Source organism: Balaenoptera musculus, chromosome 13, assembly GCF_009873245.2.
Source record: "Balaenoptera musculus isolate JJ_BM4_2016_0621 chromosome 13, mBalMus1.pri.v3, whole genome shotgun sequence".
NCBI classification, from domain to species: Eukaryota; Metazoa; Chordata; class Mammalia; order Artiodactyla; family Balaenopteridae; genus Balaenoptera; species Balaenoptera musculus.
The window spans coordinates 41,320,657-41,343,055 of NC_045797.1; the positions used below are offsets into that span (position 1 = coordinate 41,320,657).

General features: G+C 36.7%; 1 protein-coding gene across 1 annotated transcript in view; it reads right to left on the reverse strand.

Annotated features, from left to right (window-relative positions):
• The window catches only part of VRK2 (VRK serine/threonine kinase 2), an 89,391-nt gene extending 68,208 nt beyond the window's left edge, over nt 1-21,183 (reverse strand). The window contains 2 exon segments of the mRNA XM_036872723.1: nt 18,897-19,037; nt 20,900-21,183. Of these exon segments, the coding sequence (XP_036728618.1) occupies nt 18,897-19,032 (136 nt within the window). The 5' untranslated portion in view covers nt 19,033-19,037; nt 20,900-21,183.
• Between the last annotated feature and the right edge of the window lie 1,216 nt (nt 21,184-22,399).

Here is a 22,399-nt window from a genome sequence, read left to right on the forward strand (position 1 = left end):
GATTGGGATTGACATATATACACTATTGATATTATGTGTAAAATAGATAACTAATGAGAACCTACTGTATAGCCCAGGGAACTCTACTCAATGTTCTGTGGTGACCTAAATGTGAAGGAAATCCAAAAAAGAGGGGATATATGTATACGTATAGCTGATTCATTTTGCTGTTCAGTAGAAACTAATGCAACATTGTAAAGCAACTATACTCCAATAAAAATTAATTTAAAAAGATAAATAAAAGACAATGAGGATCATTATATAATGATAAAGGGATCCGTTCATCAAGAGGATATGACAATTGTAAATATCTATGTACCCAAGATAGGTGCACCTAAATATATAAAGCAAATATTAATAGATCTGAAGGGGGAAATAGTCTGCAATACAATAATAGTACAGGGTTTCAATACACTGCTTTCAACAATGGACAGATTATCCAGATAGAAAATCAGTGAGGAAATAATGGATGTAAACTACACGTTACATAAGAGGGACCTAATAGATATATACAGAACAGTCCATCAAAAGCAGCAGAATACATTCTTCTCAAGCACACATGGAACGTTTTTTAGGATAGATCATGCTAGGTGACAAAGCAAGTCCTAACAAATTTAAGAAACTGAAATCACATCAAGTATCTTTTCTGACCACAATGGTACAAAACTAGATATCGATTACAAGAGAAAACCTGGAAAATGCACAAATATGTGGAGATTGAACAATACACTCCTGAACAACCAATGGCTCAAAGAAGAAATTTTTAAAAATCAAGAAATAACTTGAGACAAACGAAAATGGAAACACAACATATCACTACTTATGGGTTACAGCAAAAACAGTTTTAAGAAGGAATTTTATAACAATAAACATCTACACTAAGAAAAAAGAAAAATCCAATATATATTCTAACTTTACATATCAAGGAACTAGAAAAAGAAAAAAGGAAGCTCAAAATTAGTAGAAAAAGGAAATAAAGATCAGAATGGAAATAAATAGAGACTAGACAGACAATTGAAAAGATCAAGTCAGACAAAGACACTACGAGAAAAGAAAATTACAGACCAATATCCCTGATGAAGATACATGCAAAAACACTCAACTAATAATTAGCAAATTGAATTCAACAGTACATTAAAGGATCATACACCACGATCAAGTGGGATTTATTTTGGGATGCAAAGATGGTTCAACATCTTTGTTGAACCATCAAAGATGGTTCAATTAACGTGATAAACTACATTAACAAAATGAAGGATGAAAATCATATGATCATCTCAATAGATGCAGAAAAAGCATTTGACAAAATTCAAAATGCTGTCATGATCAAAAAACTCTCAAAAACTGGGTATAGAAGGAACATATCTCAACATAATAAAAGCTAATTATGAGAAGCCCACATCCAACGTCACACCCAAAAGTGAAAAGCTGAAAGCTTTTCCTTTAAGATCAGGAACAAGACAAGGATGCCCACTCTAGCCACTTTTATTCAACATAGTACTGGAAGTCCTAGCCAGAGAAATCAGGCAATAAAAAGAAATAAAAGGCATCTGAATTGGGAAGAAAGAATGTAAAATTATCTCTGTTTGTAGATGACATTCTATAGAGAAAATCCTTAAGACTCCAGGATACAAAATCAATATACAAGAATCAACTGTGTTTCCATACACTAACGATGAGGTATCAGAAAGAAAAATTCAGAAAACAATCCCACTTAGAGTACCATCAAAAAGAATCCATTACTTAGGAATAAATTTAACCAAGGATGAGAAAGATCTGTACACCAGGGACCTGAAAACATTGATGAAAGAAATGCAGAGGACACAATAAATGGGAAGATATTATGTGCTCATGGATCAGAAGAATCAACAGTGTTAAAACATTCAGACTACCCAAAGCAATCTATAGATTCAATGTAATCCCTACCAAAATTCCAGTGGCATTTTTCACAGAAATTTCTTAAAAATCCTAAAATTTGTATGGAACCACAAAAGACTCTGAATAGGCAAAGTATACTGAGCAAGAAGAACAAAGATGGAGGCATCACACTCTCTGATTTCAAACTGTATTACAAAGCTATAATAATCAAAACAGTATGGTGTTGGCATAAAAACAGAGGTGTAAATCAATGGTACAGAATAGAGAGTCCAGAAATAATTCATGGTCAATTAATTTTTGACAAAGGAGTCAAGAATATACAATGTAGAAAGGACAGGCTCTTCAATAAATGGTGCTGGGAACACTAGATAGCACATGCAAAAGAATTAAACTGGACCCTTATGTTATACTGTACACAAAAATCAACTCAGAATGGATTTAAAGACTTGAGTGTAAGACCTAAAACCATAAAAGATCCAGAAGAAAACACAGGGGGTCGGCTCCTTCATATTTGTCTTGGTAATGACTGTTTTGGATTTAAGACCAAAAACAAAGACAATAAAAGCAAAACTACATAAGTGAGACAAACTAAAAAACTAAAAATTTCGTCACAGCAAAGGAAACCATCAACAAAATGAGAAGACAACCTATGGAATGAGAGAAAATATTTGCAAACCACATATCCAATATCAAAATATACTTATTAGGATCATACAACTCAATAGCAAAAAAAATAAATAACTGAATTTTAAAATGGGCAAAGGCTCTTATAGATTTTTTCCAAAGAAGACATTCAAATGGCCAACAGGTGCATGAAACAGTGCTCACCATCACCAATCATCAGGGAAATGCAAATTAAACCACAGTGAATATTACCTCACACCTGTTAGCAGGGCTATTATCAAATAGACAAGAAGTAACAAATGCTGGTGAGGATGTGGAGAAAAGGAAACGCTTTGTACACTATTGGTAGGAATATAAACTGGTATAACCACTATGGAAAACAATATGTAGGTTCTTCAGGAAATTAAAACTAGAACTACCATGTGATCTAACAATTCCACTTCTGGGTATACCCAAAGGAAGCAAAAGCCTGTTTGAAATGACTCCATAATGTATGATTCCAACCGTATGCCATTCTGAAACAGGGGGCAGAAGGATAAATAGGTGGTACACAGGAGAAACTTAGGGCAGTGAAATTACTCTGTATGATACTATAATGGTGGATATATGACATCATGCATTGGTCAAAACCCATAAAACTGTACTATATAAGTGAACCCTAATGTAAACTATGGACTTTAGTTAATAAATTGTAACAAAATCACCACACTAATTCAAGACATCAATGCCAAAATTATAGATTTTGGAACTATCTGATAAAGACTTCAAAGCAACTATTATAAAAATGTTCCAGCAAATAAAGGCAAACACTTTTGGAACAAATGGAAAGACAGGCCAATGCATCAAAGACATAGAATATACAAAGAAAAAATTAAATGACACTTTTGGAAATGAAAAATACAATGACCAAAAAAAAATTTTTTTAATTCATGATTGGGCTCAATATGATTATGGAGATGACACATGAAAGAGTCACTGAACTTTAGGGTGAATCAATAAAAATGTATCCAACCTGAAAAACAGCAAAACCAGACAAGACGGTAGGGGGAAAAAAAAAAGAAAGCAAGAAAAAGAAAACTATAGACCAATATCCTCCCCTCATAATGTTGATGCAAAAGAAAAAAAAAAAGAAATCAATGTCATCCACCATATTAAGAAACTAAAAAAGAAAAACCAAATGATCCTATCAATTGATGCAGAAAAAGTATTTGACAAAATTCGATACCCATTCAGGATAAAAACTCTCAGTATAGTAAGGAGAGCTTCCTCAATTTGAAAAAGAATACTACAAACAACCTATAGCTAACATTATACTAAGTGATGAGAGGCTGAATGCTTTCTCCCTTAAACTGGGAACAGTCAAGGACGTCCACTCTCACCATTCCTACTCAATAAAGTGCTGGAAGTCCTAGCCAGTGCAAGGAGTCAGGAAACAAATAAAAAGTACACAGATTCTAAAGGAAGAAATAGAGTGATCCCTACTTGCAGATGACAAGATTATCTATATAGAAAATTCCAAAGAATCTGAAAAAAATAAAATCCTAAGACGAATAAGTAAGTTTACCAAGACGATGGGACGTACAGTCAAGAAGCAAAAATCAACTGTATTTTTATATACTAATAATGTACAATTGGAAACCAAAATTACAAAAGCAATACCATTTTTAATAGCATCAAAAATTTAAAAAGAAAAAGAGAAAAACTTACATATATACCTAAAAGTACATGTATAGGACCAATATGACAAAAGCCAAAATGCTGATGAAAGAAATCAAAGACCTAAAGAAATTGAGAGAGATACTCTATTTGCGGATTGAAGACTCAACATTAAAAATGTCAATTCTCCAAAATTTTGTCTCTGACAAAAGAGAGGCAAAAATATTATTGAAAATAAACACACAATATACAACTTTGGCAGAAAATGCAAAAAGAAAAACAGTAGGCTTCAAGGGGGAAGTGAACTTAAATTAAACACTATTTGAATACGTAGAAACTCGAGATAGAATGCAGGTCATAAAAACAAAACAAGCAAGACAATATTGGTATTTATTTCCATCCTTGGGTTCCAAGACTATGACATAAAAATTCTGATTTTTCTTTGTATTTACTACTAATAAATCACCATGCACAATTTTTAAAATGAGTTCTTGTACAGTTGGGGAAGAAAGATCTTATTCTCTATAATGCTATTAAGTCCCCTCCAAATATAAATCATTTCTTATTATTTGCATATTCAACTTTGGAGCTTATTAATTATTGTAGCATAATCAGTTATCTTCAACTCTTTTAGTAATGGGATGTTTCTTGGCAGCCTGTTACACAGAACAGATCAAAGCAGAAATGCTCAGGTTGAAACATGGGTGGAGTGACCACAGCCCTTACTCCTTTCACCTGTATACCTGGGTGCCATAAACACCAGTGTGAAGACCTACTGGTGACTGATTTGTCATTTCTTGACTGTTTATAATACCTCTAGTTATATTTGTAACATGTTCTTATTGAACACCTGCTAGATTTTCTTTCTTCTCTAAGAAAAACAAACAGTAGCATTCTGGTCATATTAAATTCTATGATTACATTTTCACTTGGCTTTATTAACCTTTTGCCATTACATAATGTCCTTGTTTAGTTCTCTTAATAATTTTTACTACGGAATATAAAACAATTTAAAAAATGCTTATCTTACTCTTTGCTTACATGTGCATGAAAAAACTTGATCTTTTAGTGTCTTTATATTTTATTGTATTAGGTATTTCTCTTTTGGCAAGTGATTAAGGGGTTTTTGCCAATGACATTCTTTAATAGGGGATTTCGGACAGTTTTTATCTAATGTAGTAACTGGCAATTGTATTATAATACAACACTCTGTAAATTTATATTACTGTTATTCTTTTTTGCTCTCCTTCACCAATTACTTACTGGTTGTGGTACATATTACATATGTTATCTTATAATAGACTACCTTTCAATCCATTTATCTAGTTCTTAAACACTCTTCACGCTGATATACTCTAATTCAGATGTTTTCATTATTATTATTAACTAAACATTTCAAGCTTGCTTGAAGAGTTGATATGTACCAACATTTCTGTTTAACTCTTAACCCTATATTTCCTAACCACAGTTCTTTAATCTACTTTAGAAATGTGAATTGCATTATAAAATTATATTCATAAGTCCAGTTTTTACTAAACTTTTTACTTTGTGTTGTCAAATCTTTTTGTAATTCATTTATTTCTTGGAAGTCTTTTTCACTTATATACTTTCAAGTCTACTTTATCTTTGTGGTAATCTGTTATAAAATGATTTCAGATTTCCTAAGTCCTCAAATGTTTCCTTCTTTCTTAAGAGGCATTCAGTTTGGCCAGATAGTGTACTGGAATGATAGCCATATTTCTCTTAGCTATTATGAAGTTCTTCTATTGTTAGTCTATGAATTAAGGGCTGAAGCAGTTCCTGAACTCCCTCCCTGAAATGATATTATACATTCTGCATTTCAAGTTTAAAAAGCCACTATGTAAGAACTTTGGCTCCACCCTCACTTTTTGAAACACTTTCTAATATTCATGCTGAAATTAGGTTTCAAATAAGGGAAATCTTTCTTATATCTTTCATTATGGTCTCTGTTTTGAAAGTCTTTACCTTTTCATGTAATGTTATTATCCAAAAATATACTACAGAAAAAGATAACAGAACCATTACTTTTTCTTCTTGATGTTCTCTTCACATCATTTTTCTGTGCCTTAGATTTATTTTGCTTGCTCATTAATAGTATAGCTAATTATTTGCTCAGCTGGGTCAATTATTTCCTTAAAGCCTCTATCCATGTTTCAATATCTCTCACCATCTTTCAGGATCTCACAGATTTTCAGGGTCAGAAAGAACTTAAAAGTCCTTCCCCGAATAAAAACCTCTTATTTTTAAGACAGATTCCATAGTGCATTCCATTTACATTAAACTAGTTAATTTCAGAACATTCGTACTTGGTCAAAAGCTTTCTGCTGAAGTAGAAATTCTGATATTATAGAAGTCTTACAATTTTTTTCTTCCCCTTTCCGTCACACAGCAACAATGGTATATTAGGTACGCAACTTTGTTTTGCTTTCTTTTCATTTGTCTTGAAGTGTACTGTGTGGAGATTTTTTAGTGGGTTTTACTACTTTTCCTTCTACCACCCTCCTAACACTCTATGAGACAGAAGGTTTACATAACTAATACTTCAGGCCCAACTGTAATACTCACATATGACACTGGAGATATATGTTAGAATTGTAACACATGATCTTTTAATAGAAACAAGATCAAGTATAATGAACAGCATTTTTCTTCACATTCTCCAGAAACTGAAATTAATAACTGTATATCACCATAAGCGCTCAATAACATGTATTCTAATGTAATATATTTTGTTCATTCTTTTCCTTGCTATGTATATACTCCCAAGAAAAAAGTATCATAGCATAAAAACTAGCTTTGCAATATCTAATAAATATCTCCATTAAAAACACTTAAAGATTTGCCTCTTCATGAAACGTTATAATTTTTTTCATAAAATCATCTATAGGTGCATAATAAATTACTATTGTGTAATAATATCTTGGCAAAACTGAATACTTTTTCAAAAACTATACTTCTGTTATATATAAAATATTTTGGTATCTGAACAAATTCTATAAAGAAACATATTCTTTATCAAGATTTCACTTACCCAAGTATTTATTTTTGTTTATTTTACTCTTAAAAGACCTAGTTTTCTGAATAGTGTATCTTTAAATCATTATACAGGACTTCACTGGTGGCGCAGGGGTTAAGAATCCGCCTGCCAATGCAGGAGACATGGGTTCGAACCCTGGTCCGGGAAGATCCCACATGCCGCAGAGCAATTAAGCTCGTGCACCACAGCTACTGAGCCTGCACTCTAGAGCCCGTGAGCCACAACTACTGAACCTGCGTGCCACAACTACTGAAGCCCGCACATCTAGAGCCCATGCTCCGCAACAAAGAGAAGCCACTGCAATGAGAAGCCCGTGCACCGGAACAGAATAGGCCCCGCTCACCACGACTAGAGAAAGCCCGTGCAGCAACGAAGACCCAATGCAGCCAAAAAATTAATTAATTAATTAATTAATTAATTAAAAAATTATTATCCAATGAAAAGAGACATGGTCAAAAATAATTCAATATCTGTAAAAATATTTTTACATGATGCTTATTAAAATTGTATCATAGGGATTTAGAGGCTTCTTTTGAGCTTCCTGTTGGTTATTAGCCTTAAAACAAATGCATAAAATCCCTATAAACTAAACAAATTTACTCATTTTTTAAAAAGCAGAAAAACATACCAAATCTTTATCATCAGTTTGTATGCACTGTTGACTAGTCTCACTTTTTTTTCATAAAAATATTGTTTGATCTAGGTATAGTACATTTTTTAGTGTATGTATTTTTTCTAGTTCTTAACATTAGATTTGCTATACATATCAGATGGTCTTTCAAAGATTTTGTGAACTTAATATTAAAACATATCACGGATGATCTACACCTCAAGTTGTCAATCTGAATGAAAATGACACCATTATCAGCATCATCACTAACATATTTCTTACATTAGCTGCCAATACTATCAATTAGATATTTCACTGTTATTTTAGAAATGAGCATGTCACAAGCATGTCATTTGCCACTATTTTCTCTGGCTAGTAATAAATTCAAAGTGTTCTTTGACAAAGGACATCAACCAGGAGAGCAAAAAGACCTGAGTTCAAATGTAGATGGAGGCAATTATTAAAACTATAGCATAGAGACAAATTGCTTACCATTCCTAGGCCTCAATAACTCCCTTATCAAGCTGCTGAGAGGATTAAATGAAATAATGCATATAAAGCATTTAACACAGAGCATGGCACACAATAAGTAAAAGATTTTAGCAGCAGTTGATGATGATGATGATGATGATGATGATGGTGGTGGTGATGATTTCCTAAAAAAGATTTCAAGAACCATCCCTAGCAGTATGCCCCAGACACACATGACTCATCTGCTACACTTTACCGGAGATTCTTGCTTTCTTTCCTTTTTACTGTTCTATGTCCTATGTTCATAGCCTCCATAGTGAGGCTTTGGTAACATTACCTCTAAGAACTTCATTAGGTAGCACTCAGAACACCTACAATGGACACTATGCCCTCCATGAGCCTCTTTCACACATGTTGTAGCTTCTGATTGCTCTTGCTTGATATAAATTTGCGGGAAGCTGCCTTTACTCCACACTAAGCATAGGAGAGAAAAATGGCCAGTGTCTCTGGGGAATAATTAACAAAAGACAGTTTGTTTCATCTTCATGATAAAATACAGCATCCCTATTAAAAGGCAAATTCATCATTCCCAAAAGTTAAATAGAATGACACTTTAAAAGTAATTCCAGCTGATTAAATTTAGGGTTCTCAAAAAAATTTTAATTCATGAATATACTCTGAATCTTTCATTTGATTTTAAAATGTATAAATGTTCATTTAACTTTGAGCCCTTGCCTCTCAGTGTTCTATTCTGAGCTAGTCAAACAAGTGGTAGCAGGCATGCTGGGCTCAATAATACTGCCTCTCATATTTAAATACTCTTTTTCACTTGGATTGCAAATTAAAGACAGTCTCCTGAACACTGACACATTTTCAATGATTGATTTTGCAAAACGTGTTGATTTTTCCTACACTGTTTTGCCTCTGTGTATGTCAACTTTGGCCTTCTTTTCTTGCTCCTTTGCAGTGCTGCTGTCTCTTTGAAGCCATTGTCTGTCTGATATGAAAAATGTACATTAAACCTCACGACTAATTACATAGATAGAAAATTCCTGATCTCAAATATAAAACACCCATGCCCAGAAACTATAACAAAAGCTTCTATGTACAAAACTCTTAATCAAACCTTTCATTCACTTGGATTAAAAGAAATTCCAATAATTTATTTTCTGTTAAAGTTGTCTTTATATCCTTTGAAAAGTGGATTTCTTATGCATGTTACATGCCTATAAGTCAATCCATTTAACATTAAACCCCATCTATTTCCTCCACAAAAGTTTATACTTGCTGTTAGGTCTACTTCAATTAAGTGCTACTCAGTAGAACTGTTTCATTCTAAACACAAAACTATTTAATCTTAATATAATGTCCTTTTCTTTTTTTTAACTCTCTCTGCACTAGGCATTAGCAAAGTAGACTTTCCCCAATAAATCCTATAATCTATGGATTAAGTACATGGCTTCTTGTATTTAAAAAACATACTTGGAAAGAGAATGAACAGAAACTTCTTTCCCCTCGAATTCCCCAAAGTATACAAAACAATGTCTCTAAATCTAAAAGGACAGTGCCTTACACACATGCTGCATGTTTATAGTATATAGAGAACAAAATTTCATCTCAGATAACCTAATTGTTGGGAAAATTATTTTTCCTGAACAGACTAGTTTTAGAGTTAATTTAACCAATCATTTTTTTTTAAGCTATTGTATGCAAGGCCTTGTCTAAGCACTCTGAGAGAATACCTGCAAGGAGTTTATAATCTAGTGTTGATGGACGGTAAACAGTATACAAATGGCAATCTCATATGAAACAAGATAAGCACTGAGAAAGAGCACACTACAGGAAGGAACAAAGAGAGAGTGAGAAAAGCTGTGGCTACTCCCCTGCTTGGCTCGTTAGCATGTTAGAATTTTCATAAGGCCTACCAGCCACCATTCGTTTCCACCAGCGATCCTAGCAACAGACTCTCCTAGCTCCCGGTCTACCGAATCTAGGTACCCTACTCGATTAGGCTGTTGCTTGCCTTTTTGTTAAGACCAACTCTCTTCTGTCTCTAGTTGTTGTTCATCTCATGCAGTTAACCAAGTGCAGGAAATGCATCACATGCCACCACATGACTATTTTGGGAAATCCTGCAATGACTACCAGTGTACCAACTGGCTAGTGCAACCCTGGGTATGAAATCTTCGTTGCTTGAAAATGATGTTTCAGAATGGAAAGATGAAAGGAGGAGGAGAAGGGAAGTAGCCACACTCCTCTTCAGAAATGGCCACGATACCTAAGCAGAGCAAGTCGGAGTGAAGGTCTGCACATGAGCCAAAGCTTAGCATTTCATTGCCTTTGTTGGCTCACGTCACTTCTTTAATTAATGTCACTTTCTCTGGTTTAATATCAGAGCAAGTGACAAGAGTGCTTCTGGATGAATTGTGTTTTCTGAGGACTGTATGGCATACTCTCCCGCAGTCTGACAGAGGGACGTGCCAGTTTTACTTGGCAGTTACAATGCACCAGCTTTAGTTTTAGTAGTTTAATTTGTGGCAGTTATATGTTTTGAATACGTTGAAGTATTCACAATGGTCTCATGGAATCTGCTCCGTAGATAAAGTTTACACAGTGGAAAAGAAAAAGCAATGGCTATAAGGTGATTATGAAAAAGCTTCTCTTGGCCACAGCTGGTCTTACAGGCATTCTTGTAAATTTAAGAGCATTTAGGGGATATGATTAAAGTGATCACAAGGAATGATGCCCTTTTTTTTTTTTTTTTTTTGCCCAGTTCTGTAGCTGGTGTGAGACGATCATAAGGAATATGATATTTAGAACTCAATTTTATGCAAAATCCATTATTCAAGAAGTGAAGTTTATATACATGATAGACATGCAATGAAATAAATGTTAGAATAGGAAGCTTTGTTACTTATGCATTAAGTTGGTTCTAACATTTTGGTAAACTAACTTTTTATTGATATAAAATTCAGAAGAATTTCTGCATTGAGGAGAAGGGACTAAACTTTTTCCCTTGGTTTGTTAAAGACCTGTCTGTTTCAGGCTGAAGTAATCTGAAGGTTTTTTATTTAGTTTTTCCTTCATCTCCTTTATACCCTTTTGCGAAGCCTCATCAGCTCATGGTGAGAGCTGCCACCAAGGAGTTCCAAACTTTACCTGCCCTTTCTAAATTTAGGGTCCTTTACTGCAGCAGGTTGAAGATCTGGCTTTGAATGCACCTGGCTCTGCTGGAGAACAGAAATATTCATCTCCACTGAATGCATGCTGCTTAAGTGCTGGAGGCACTTGCGGGAGATTAACTCTCATTGGACACTTCATTACAATACTTTCTCTTCCCCACATGAAGTAGTAATTCTCATTCACCAAAGACAGAATTTTGCCTGACAGCCACAGGAGCTCCTGTTTGACTTTCGAAATTAATCAACCTCGGAGCTGGAGGAGAAATGGCATGTCCTTTAACCTTAAGCACAAAAAGCTCTCAACAGACTGTAGTTTTTATATCCCTGGATGGGAGTTTGGGCCCCTGATACTTAAACTTGATGCACATACTGGGTTTCTGGCATGCTTTTGCCCATACCCATCTGCTAGGCTGGCACTGTGCCCATTCAGAAGGTGTGATGCCAGTTTCAATAGGGCATAGGTGCCAATCAAAGATGGGTTTGGAGGGGCAGCATGCAGAACTCAGCAAAAGTCAGCTCTTCTGCCAGAAGATCCTCCTGTTATCATATAATGCCAATGAAGGGCCACATGCTTCATTGCCTGAGATCACATTGCATCTGTAGATGTTTCTGGCCTTCAATGGATGTCTTTCTACGGAACCTTTTTCCTCAAGTATTACTTGATTGGAGATGTTAAAGAAAAGTCTACCTGACTAAATGAAGTCCACCTCTTTAAAAGAAACAATGGAAATCTTCAACAATTTTCTTGAAATAATTGCTGAGTTTTGTGTCTTTCCTCCTAAAATACCCTTTCACATAGAAGACTGCATAGCATACTCAGCTCACATAATGGAGTTATAAGGGACAAACTTTCTGAAGGAGCACTAACTGCAAAACTACGTAAGCAGTATAAGATCCATAAACACTTTGAATCATTGTTAAATGTGGATGGTGGACAAATTTTCATCATCCAAATAGCTAATTTCTAGTGAATTCTCCCATTTAGAGCTTTAGAGTTTCTTAATTTTCCTTTCATTTATTTTATATTCCTGTTTCGTAGAAGAAGGACCATACTTCCTACTCTTCTTCCATATCTAAAGAAAAAAAAAAACCCTAAAACACTTCAGAAGCAAAAGTCTATCCTTATTTTATAAGGAAGCCAGAAGCTTCCGAAAGCTGAGAGTTTTTTTATTGTGTGGCAATAGAGGTGAACTCATTGCATGAAGAAGACATTTCCCTAGAGCAAACAGGTTTCAAATTTAAAAACCTTGACCATTGTAAACAGTTATAAGATAGTAACAGGTGCAGTGGAAGAGACATAATATATAAATCATTGAAGAACAGAGCAGTTTGTAAATCTTCCCTTAAGGCAAAAGAGTTTGAGAGTAGAAATGTTGAAAATGAAGACCCACAATATAAAATATGTTAAAAAGAAGATCAGACACTTACAAAAATGAAAGAGATAAGAAAAGGCTAAGTAAGCCTTAGAAGAACACTCTCTTTTTATACAAAGAATCCAAACTTTTGCAGATACTTAGATTTCTTAACTGATAAGTAAATGAACACTCTTTCAAAACTCAAAATTAATAGCCGATGGACAACACATACAAAACTAAAATACAACTTCTAGGGACTTTAAATATTCTTGTGAAAGGTACATCAAGTTTATTAAACTCACAAAATCCCAAGTGATCTCTTCCTCTGTTGAGATTATATCACCTATTACCTCTTACACCTTTATCTGAGAACTAATTTATCTTATATACTATAGTTTCTAGTACAAGTTATCCTTATTTCATATTTATTTCCTTCTTCTTTTCACCCGCACAGTATCATCTGCAAAATTTCCTAGTAACAATTGTGGTTCCTAGTAAGCACTGTGTCAGATAAGACTAAACTGCTTATCTCAAAGCCTTCTAATAAAACACTGCCAAAATAACATTTAACACAGCAATATATAATGAAGCAATATATGTTTCAGTAACTCCATTTTGTTGCTAGCATATCATTAGGCTCTTCTGAACACTACTCTGCATACCTTAAAAATCAATCCATTCCAGCTTACTAGAAAGTACAATAAGTAAAAACCATACATGTATAAATAATCTTTTCTATTTCTTCATAAATAGAAGTCTGTTTCTTCATCAGTAAAATACGTGAGTTAAACTTTGATAATTTCTAAAACTCCTAGTCATCCATCCTCTTCCCCCTGACCTACCACCCCCCCCCAAAAAAAGATTTCTTCTGTTTCTAAAGAGCAAGATTGAGCTGATCTGAGAGGATTACCCAAAAAATGCATGGCAGTCACTTGAAGTCTAAACATTTATCCATGAATAAATGATTGATCTTAATGCTTCAAGAGAGCTAATTTTAGTTATAATAACATATTATTTAGAAAAGATAATGCTATTGATTTATTGTCAATAAAGCATATATAGATTTTTTTAGATGACATCGTGAGAGTTAATTTGTCTCAGTTTTTCTTGTGACTAAGAGTACATCTCTAAGATTATAGGCTGGAGTTAAGGGTAACATCTATTATTATGGAAGAGAATAAAGCAACTGGCTTGTGTGGATTAAGCAGCCCAATCTACCTCCATCTCTCAGGCAAATAACTGTTGAACATCTAGACTGTGCTTGATATTCCAAAGATGCTAAATTGTCATGGTTATGGTCAAATTCAAAAAACTAAAACTTACTTACACAGATAAATCACTTCTATTTGTACTCATATAAGAAGACTTCATGAGTACATGAAGAATTTGGCTGAAGTTTATTACCTGTAATTCTGATTTTCTAGATTTTTGACTAATTTCTGAAACACGGTATCTTTCATATCTGAAACATAAGATACAGCTTAAATGAGAACTTTTTACTATGTCATCATGGCTATTACTGTAAATTTTAGTGGGAAAAATAGATACAGGTTGGTAAGTAAAATGTCATTCCACTGATTCTCTTATGTTCTTAGTTTTACCACATTTAGTAGTTAAATCCATCACAGTCCATGGCAGGACAAATGGAAAAACCCTCCAGTAGATGTCTTTGTCACCAACCTAATCTCCTGCGGCACCAGACACTGAATTTAGAGTTCAACTATCACTGAGAATGGGAAATTCTAAATAAATAAATAAATTAGATTGAATTGCTTATCGAGTTCCAAGTTCTTTAAAAACCTTATCTTATTTAATCATCACTATTATTATTACCCCTATCATACAGAAGAGAAACAAAGACTCATGAACAGGTGAAAGTCACTCAAGTTTGCAAAAGGCTTAGTCAGGTCAGAATTCAACCCAAATTTGCCTAACACCAAAACCCATGCTTTTATTTGTGCAATTCTCCCTTAGTTTGCTTGGTTCTATGTTAAGCCTAGCACTAAAGTAGAATTCAAACTCTTAGTTCTCTCTCCTGAAGTTTTAGAAATTTTTTTCACTTATTTGATCGCAAAATAACAGCAATTTTTTCCACCCCCTAAACCAGCTTCCATTCTCCCTTTTCCCCTCCTCTCTTTTCACATACAAAGAAGGAACTTTGTCTTGTATTTAGACTTTTCTTTTCCCTATTATTACTGTTTCTATTAATGCTACAGGCACATTATTTCTCCAAGTCAAGAGTAAATACAAAATATTTCTGCCCCTTCCCCTTTTCTTCTTGCTGACTGCTGAGGCCTCGGATATTGATCTCAAAGCTCAAGGACAGCTGTACACACACAATGAGGTAGACACAGCGGTTAGCTTCTTCTCAGTCTTTGGTAACAAATGCTGATGAAGTGTCTGCTGAAAGAGTATTATCTGGCAAATATGATGCTTAAAAAGAATGTAGCTGGACACAAAGGTATTAAGGAAACCTGAATTTACCTACTTCTTCATTTATATACAGGAAGTGATGAGAACCATGGTAAAATGCAAAAACATGATATAATTTCATATGGATTTGCTTAGCTTTGAAAATAAGTAAAAGCTAATTTTAATGAAGTTGTTGCTGATGGCATCTCACTGAAGAGCTGATTTTATGATTTATGAATGCCACTTTTGATAGAACAATAACAACACTTGGAACACACAGCTTTATTATATATTCTGAAGTATGGAGACTTTTCCTCAAAACAGCTAAACATTTCTTTAAAGTCCTTCCCCCAACGTGTGCACTTGCTTATATCTCCAGGATCCAGGTTCTGAAATTCAGATAGTAGGGGGTATTTCATAACATATGAAACCTTTAAAATTGTTGCAAAATAAATCTCACTGAGAAAAAAATAAATAAAAAAATATGTGCAGTTACTTGGACTGAAAGAAGCAAAGATTTTTCGTAATCTAAATAGGGACAACTATAAATCACATGCCTAAGCAAATAAATTCCTTTTTCACAAACAGGAACCACACAAGTAGTGAGTATGTACACATATATGTACACATACATATAGTATATGTGTATAGACATATAATTTACTTTAAACACGCACTTAAATTTAAATACATATTAACACAATAAGACGTACATCTAAACAGAGAAAGAAAGAAGACATCACAATCAATGCTTTTCTGTAGTTCTTTGAAATTACTCAAATAATTCAAACATTAGAAAACTGAAAGTGTAACTAAGCTGTACAATCCAAGGCTATAGCTCAGCCACATCAGAAATAATTTATTCAACTCCATTTCTCTGACCTTGAATCAAGACAATGTACTAGAGATCCTTACTCTCTGCCATACGAGAGAATTCACTAATTCAGAGTCTCAACCAACACTTATTCTACAAAGAATTCTATTCTCTGTAGATCCCAAGTACTCTCAGGGTCTTTATCTGCACCATCCAACGTGGTAGCCACTACCTATACGTAGCTATTGAGCCCCTGAAATATGACTAGACACATCCTGGATTTTAAAGACTTTAACTATAAAAGTGAAACATTTCCTTTTTTTAATATTGATAACATATTGGAATTACAATACTTTAGATATATTGTATTTAATAATACATATTATTTAATTAAATTTCACTTGTTTCTTTTTACTTTTTTTTTAATGTGGCTCCTAGAAAATTTTACTTTACATACATGGATTGTATTACATTTCTATTGAACAGTGCTGTCTATGTCACTCAATCTAGTACTTAGAATCATAGCATTTTTCAAGCAAGTTCAAATCCTTAAATGGGGAAGCTGTCTTTACTTAACCCATACAATTTTTTGTGTTGGTCTTATCTTTCCAACTAGATTAGACACTCAGGTGATTAATAAGTTACTTACTGACTGAATTTCATCCATTTGTTCAAAACTACAATCTTAATTTTATCAGAAGAGGAGCTTTATCCTTCATGATCCATGAAACATGTTTGTGTGAGAAGGGTGGCAGAATATGCCACCCTAAAATATGCCTCTTTGGCATAAGGATTATTTTGACTAAAGGCACTTGAAATAAAATAGCAAATGTAGGGAGAGGCTTCCTCTGAACTCCCTTTATTTGCCTAAAGACAGAGCCTCCAAAAAAAAAAAAACTCCACTGTTTTCAATTCCCTCCAGGAGCGCTTCATTAACCAGGAAAGACTGACCTCATCAAAGAAGAGATGAGAAGGTGACATCACTCCCAACCTTTCTTATAAACGATCATAGCCCCCATCTACTCTTCTAAGGGCTACTAATCTTTCCTTAAAATCATTTACTGTTCCCTTAAGTGGCCTGTATCCCATCTCCCCCTTCCCTTATTAAGACGGTATGTAAGCTCTCAAATCTCACCGTGTTTTAGGGTATTATTCACTTTTTTTTCCTGATATTACTGTGCACGTAACATTAAAAAGATTAAAAATTTGTATACCTTTTCTCCTGTTAATCTGCCTGTTGTCAGTTTATTTCATAAACCCAGGTATCAAACTTAAGAAGGTAGAGGAAAGTCCTTCCTTCCCTACACTTTTGAACTGTTTAATGTTCTTAAATTCCTTACAGACACAGATAAATGAGTGAATATACTTAGAAGAACTGCTCCTTGAGGACATATTTTTAATCACTAATATTTATCTTATTTTATTCATTAAATCTCATCTTGTAACGGATATTTCTTGATCATTAAACTACAGATGCAAGGTAGCCCTGAAAAATCCTTTTAAAGTCAGTGTAATTTTTAAATTTTTAAATGTAGTGTAAAAGTATACTCAACTCAGGTTCCTTACCTGTACCAAAGAACACAAAAACTAAATGAGTGTCTATTTTCTTAATTTTCCCACGATGGGGGCTTCCCTGGCAGCACAGTGGTTAAGAATCTGCCTGCCAATGCAGGGGACACGGGTTCAAGCCCTGGTCTGGGAAGATCCCACATGCCGCAGCGGAACTAAGCCCACGCCCCACAACTACTGAGCCTGCATTCTAGAGCCCGCGAGCCACAACTACTGAGCCCGAGTGCCACAACTACTGAAGCCCGCGCTCCTAGAGCCCATGCTCCACAACAAGAGAAGCCACATCAATGAGAACCCTGCACACCACAATGAAGAGTGGCCCCCCTTTGCCACAACTAGAGAAAGCCCGCGCACAGCAACAAAGACCCAATGCAACCAAAAATAAAAAATAGTAAATAAAATAAATTAATTTAAAAAAAACAATTATCCCAAGATGGCATGTAACTAGTACCATTCTAGATGTACAAGATGTACAATGAAGTTAATTCATTCCATGCAATAGATGCCTTGAGGTATGAAGGCCCAGTTCTCCAGTGAGGCCTAGTTAAGAAAGGACCAGAACCTTGTACTACTTAAATATTAATGATTAAGATTCACAAATGGAAAGTGTTTGTATTCATACAGTTGCATTCTCTGAGCTGTAAAAAGCAATGTTTCCAGGAAAACACTCTCAAAAAAGAACATTAACATTTTGTCTGGCAGACTGTGTAATTATGCTCTGAAAAGACTTCTAAGAGTCATTCAGAAAAACATGGACAACAAGGACTGGGGTCAGTCATGTCTTGAACGCAGACATTCTACTAAACATGATCTTCATACTACTTAAAAAAGTACATTTATGGATTATATCTTATTTCAAAGTTTCAATTTTCAAAATATTATTAAGAAATCACAGTTATAGTCACGTATATAAGAATATTTGGTGAGGGCTTCCCTGGTGGCGCAGTGGTTGAGAATCTGCCTGCCAATGCAGGGGACACGGATTCGAGCCCTGGTCTGGGAAGATCCCACATGCCGCGGAGCAGCTGGGCCCGTGAGCCACAATTACTGAGCCTGCGCGTCTGGAGCCTGTGCTCCGCAACAAGAGAGGCCACAATAGTGAGAGGCCCGTGCACCGCGATGAAGAGTGGCCCCCGCTTGCCACAGCTAGAGAAAGCCCTCTCACAGACACGAAGACCCAACACAGCCAAAAATAAATAAATACATAAATTTAAAAAAATAATAATAATCTAGAAAAAAAAAGAATATTTGGTGATTTATACTTTACCTATATATATCAAACCAAATCCTCCAGAGCCAATCATCTTGCCCAGCACCCACTGTTTTCCTTCCGTATCATCCAGGACCTTGCCTTCTGGAAGTGGAACAGGAAGTCTGTATTTCTCTTTTCTTCTTGGTGGCATCACTTCTGTTGGCAGAAGGGGTGAGATAGTGATTAAAAATAAAAACAACAACAAAGAAAACTCCAGTTAAAATACGTTTCTCAAAATGTCTTCCATGGGGCACTTTCCCAGGTTCCCAGAAATTAGGATTCTGAAGTCAACTGGGTTTAGGAAAGCCCATACATTTTATTCAAATTGGAGATTCACCAACATTACAATATTGAAATCTAAGAGGCACTGATGTTAAAAAACAAACCTGCTGAACCGCACTTAATATTTCCGGAATTCAGTTAGGCAGTCAAAATACCTATTAACAGTGCAGAATACACCTTAAGAAATGAGTTAACAATATCCAATGACAAAGAGAAAATAAATGTCATCTATATGAAAATACTCCTTTCATTGAGAATGCTAAGTGTCAAAGATGAGAAGCTCTTCAGTCACTAGGGAAGAAAATACAGCTTTTGACTGGGAAAACATGGACGACGGCAATGTACATCATTACCAAGCCCAGCAACTGACACAGACTAGGTACTCAGTAAATATCTGTTAAATGAGCAAAGCATTGGGTTTTCATGGATGTATAACTAAGCAGAGCACTAGGCCACTGTGCAGTTTTAGGGCTGGCACACTACTCTTTCAGCTTCTTTCTGTTCCTCTATATCCTGTCCCTTCCCCACCCTCACCAAAGTGAAAACTACCCTGTCTTAGAGATTAATACAGTACTGCCAACCACAAAAGTATGGACTCCACAGTATAGCCATACAACTTTACCCAATTAATTATAATTGTACACAGGTTAGAGAATTTCACCAGATTTTTGAGTTGGAAGAGAAAATTTCTTCGGGGAAAACACACACACAGCATATAGGCCTGAAACTAACTGTGAAAGTAACTGCAATCCTCTAAGTATTTCCAAAGAATTTTTTAAAACTGGTGAGTACTTTTGAAATGAAAGTAAAGTTTTCATTGTATACGCTATCCATCTTCGGAATGAGAAGGTTTCTCTTCCTTTTAGTAGGTTTTCCCTGCTTCACTTACTTTAATCAACGCCCTATCTTTTACTCAGCAGCAACACCACAGGTAGAGCAAAGGAACACAGCAGAAATCTTTAACAATATTCACCTGTCCTCCTCCTAACGCGAACACAAGGGAAGCCAGGAACTTAAATGAACGATGCCCAAAACAGGAAAAGTTTTAACCAGTACTTTATATATACTGACCAGTACTTTATATACTGGGGCCCAACATTTATTTGCTGATTTAAAAACCTAAAGTCTACAGAGAACAACTTTTCAGCAGAGCATAAATTCTCAATCAGTATAGAGAAGACAAACCTAGTTTGGGGGTAACTCTGTGGCATCAGAACTTGAGACCTGAAAGGTGACTGACTATACAATGCGCATTCTGGGCAGGGACGCGGAGTTCAAGTTCACAGGAGGAAGCGCCAGCCTCCTCTCAAGGCCAGTCCCCGACACGGACGTCCCTGCTGCTTTGGGGTCCCCTCCCAGGGCTGCGATGAAAAGTGCTCAACACGAGTTTCCGGGGACAAACCGCTACCCAGAGTCCTGAACCCGAGCCAAGACTGGGCTTGGGGCGGCCATGGCGGAGGACCGTGAGAGCGGAGGCAGGGGCGGGGCAGCGCGGCCCACCGCCCGCCTGTCCCCGCTCGCCGGCCCAGGACACCCCCACGCCCGGCCGGCCCAAACCACCCGAAGCTCGCCAGCGTCTGGAGACTCACTTTCCGACTCAAAAGCTCCCTTTAGACCGACGAAAAGAGAAACCCAATCTCCTTCCCCGCCTCACTCCTCCGCCCCGCCCTCTGGGCGAACGGGAGTTGAAGGGACGCCAGGTTCCCGCACTGAGTTAGAAAAAAGCCAAGACCAACCGCGAAAGCAGGGACCGCTGCCCGTCCGGGGCTGGGGCGCGGCCCGGAGGCCCCGGCGTCTCTCTCTCCGACCGCAGCTCCTCCCCGGGCTGGGGCGCCACGCAGGCCGGGCAGGCGGAGCGCGGAGCGCGGGGCGCGGAAGTGTGGGGTCCCGACGCGACCTCCAGGACCCGGGGAAGAAAGAAGGTTAACCAGGCCCTCCGCGTCCCCGCCGCCAAACCGCGCGACGTCTCCCGCCAGCCTCGCAGGGCCGGGCGGGGCCGCGGGCCTCCAATCCCGCGGGGAGGCGGGCCCGGAGCCGGCGCGGCCCGCGGAAGGGGCCAAACTAACTTCTTGCACCTGCGCCCGCGGCGCAGCGCGCGCTCGACACGGCTCGATCTGGGCGTAGACTCCGGCCCGGGGCCCACGGAGCCTCGCCTGGGCCGCGGCCAGCGTTCTCCTTCAGGCGGCCTGTCAGCGCTCGGAGACGCAGAGACAAAGAGGCGGCGGCGGGTCTACACCATCAGATCAGTTTGGTGTGCATTTGTGTAGAAGGAATTTCAGGTCTCTTGTACCATGATCTCGGTACCTAGAGTTTCCAAGTCAATGGGCCGGTCCTTACTGAGCATTTACCCGGGCAGCCAGTCACACTGGCCAGGCTTCTAGAGCAAGAAGCCTGTTGTGAGCAGGAAGGCCTATAACACAGCGTTTAAGTTCTCAGAGGCATATTGGCCCAAGATCCATTTACTAGTTGGATAATCTTGACTAAACGTAATTACTTTACAAAACTTTCCTTTTTTTTTTTTGGTCTGTGAAATGGAAATAACCCTAGTTATTCAGGTTAAGAAGGTTTGTTAAAGAAAAAATTATTCCGACCTTTCTTAAAATGGTAAGGAAGACTATTCAAAACTCTTGAAATAGGAGAAAGAGCTATGCTAAATTCCAAATACAGCAAAGAAAAGCGGGAATTTATAGCCGAGGACCTGGGTGGGGGTCAGTGGATGGAAAATTACTAAGAGGAAATATCAGGGGTGAGGAGAGGATTCTGGTTAGATGGTGCTAACAGAATTCTTGCTGAAGACGGGCCAAGGTGATCAGACATCACCTGGGGGGGTGGTGGGGTTGAGGAACTGGATTAGATATGGGGAATGGAGAGATTCTGGCTAAACTTAGCAGGATGTTTGCTAAAATTGGACAGTATAGAGAGAACATGGAAGTCCAAAAGTCAAGGCCTATTTGAGGAAGAGTTCAGGGGAACCTAAGTAGAGTTTGGTCAAGGAGCCTAAGTAGAGTATGTCAGGTTATTGGTTATAAGACTATGATGATAATTAAGTGAAAGAAATAAGTAGTTTTCTAACATATAATAAGGACTCATAGTTAGCTTATAATATTTTTAGGTTAGGCAAAACAAATGCTCAGAAAGCAATTCTTAAACAATACATCAACATCTTATGTGGGAAGTCAGTAATTGCTTGGGATGCAAATACTGGAAGTCAAAATCCTTCAATGACTTTGATGGAA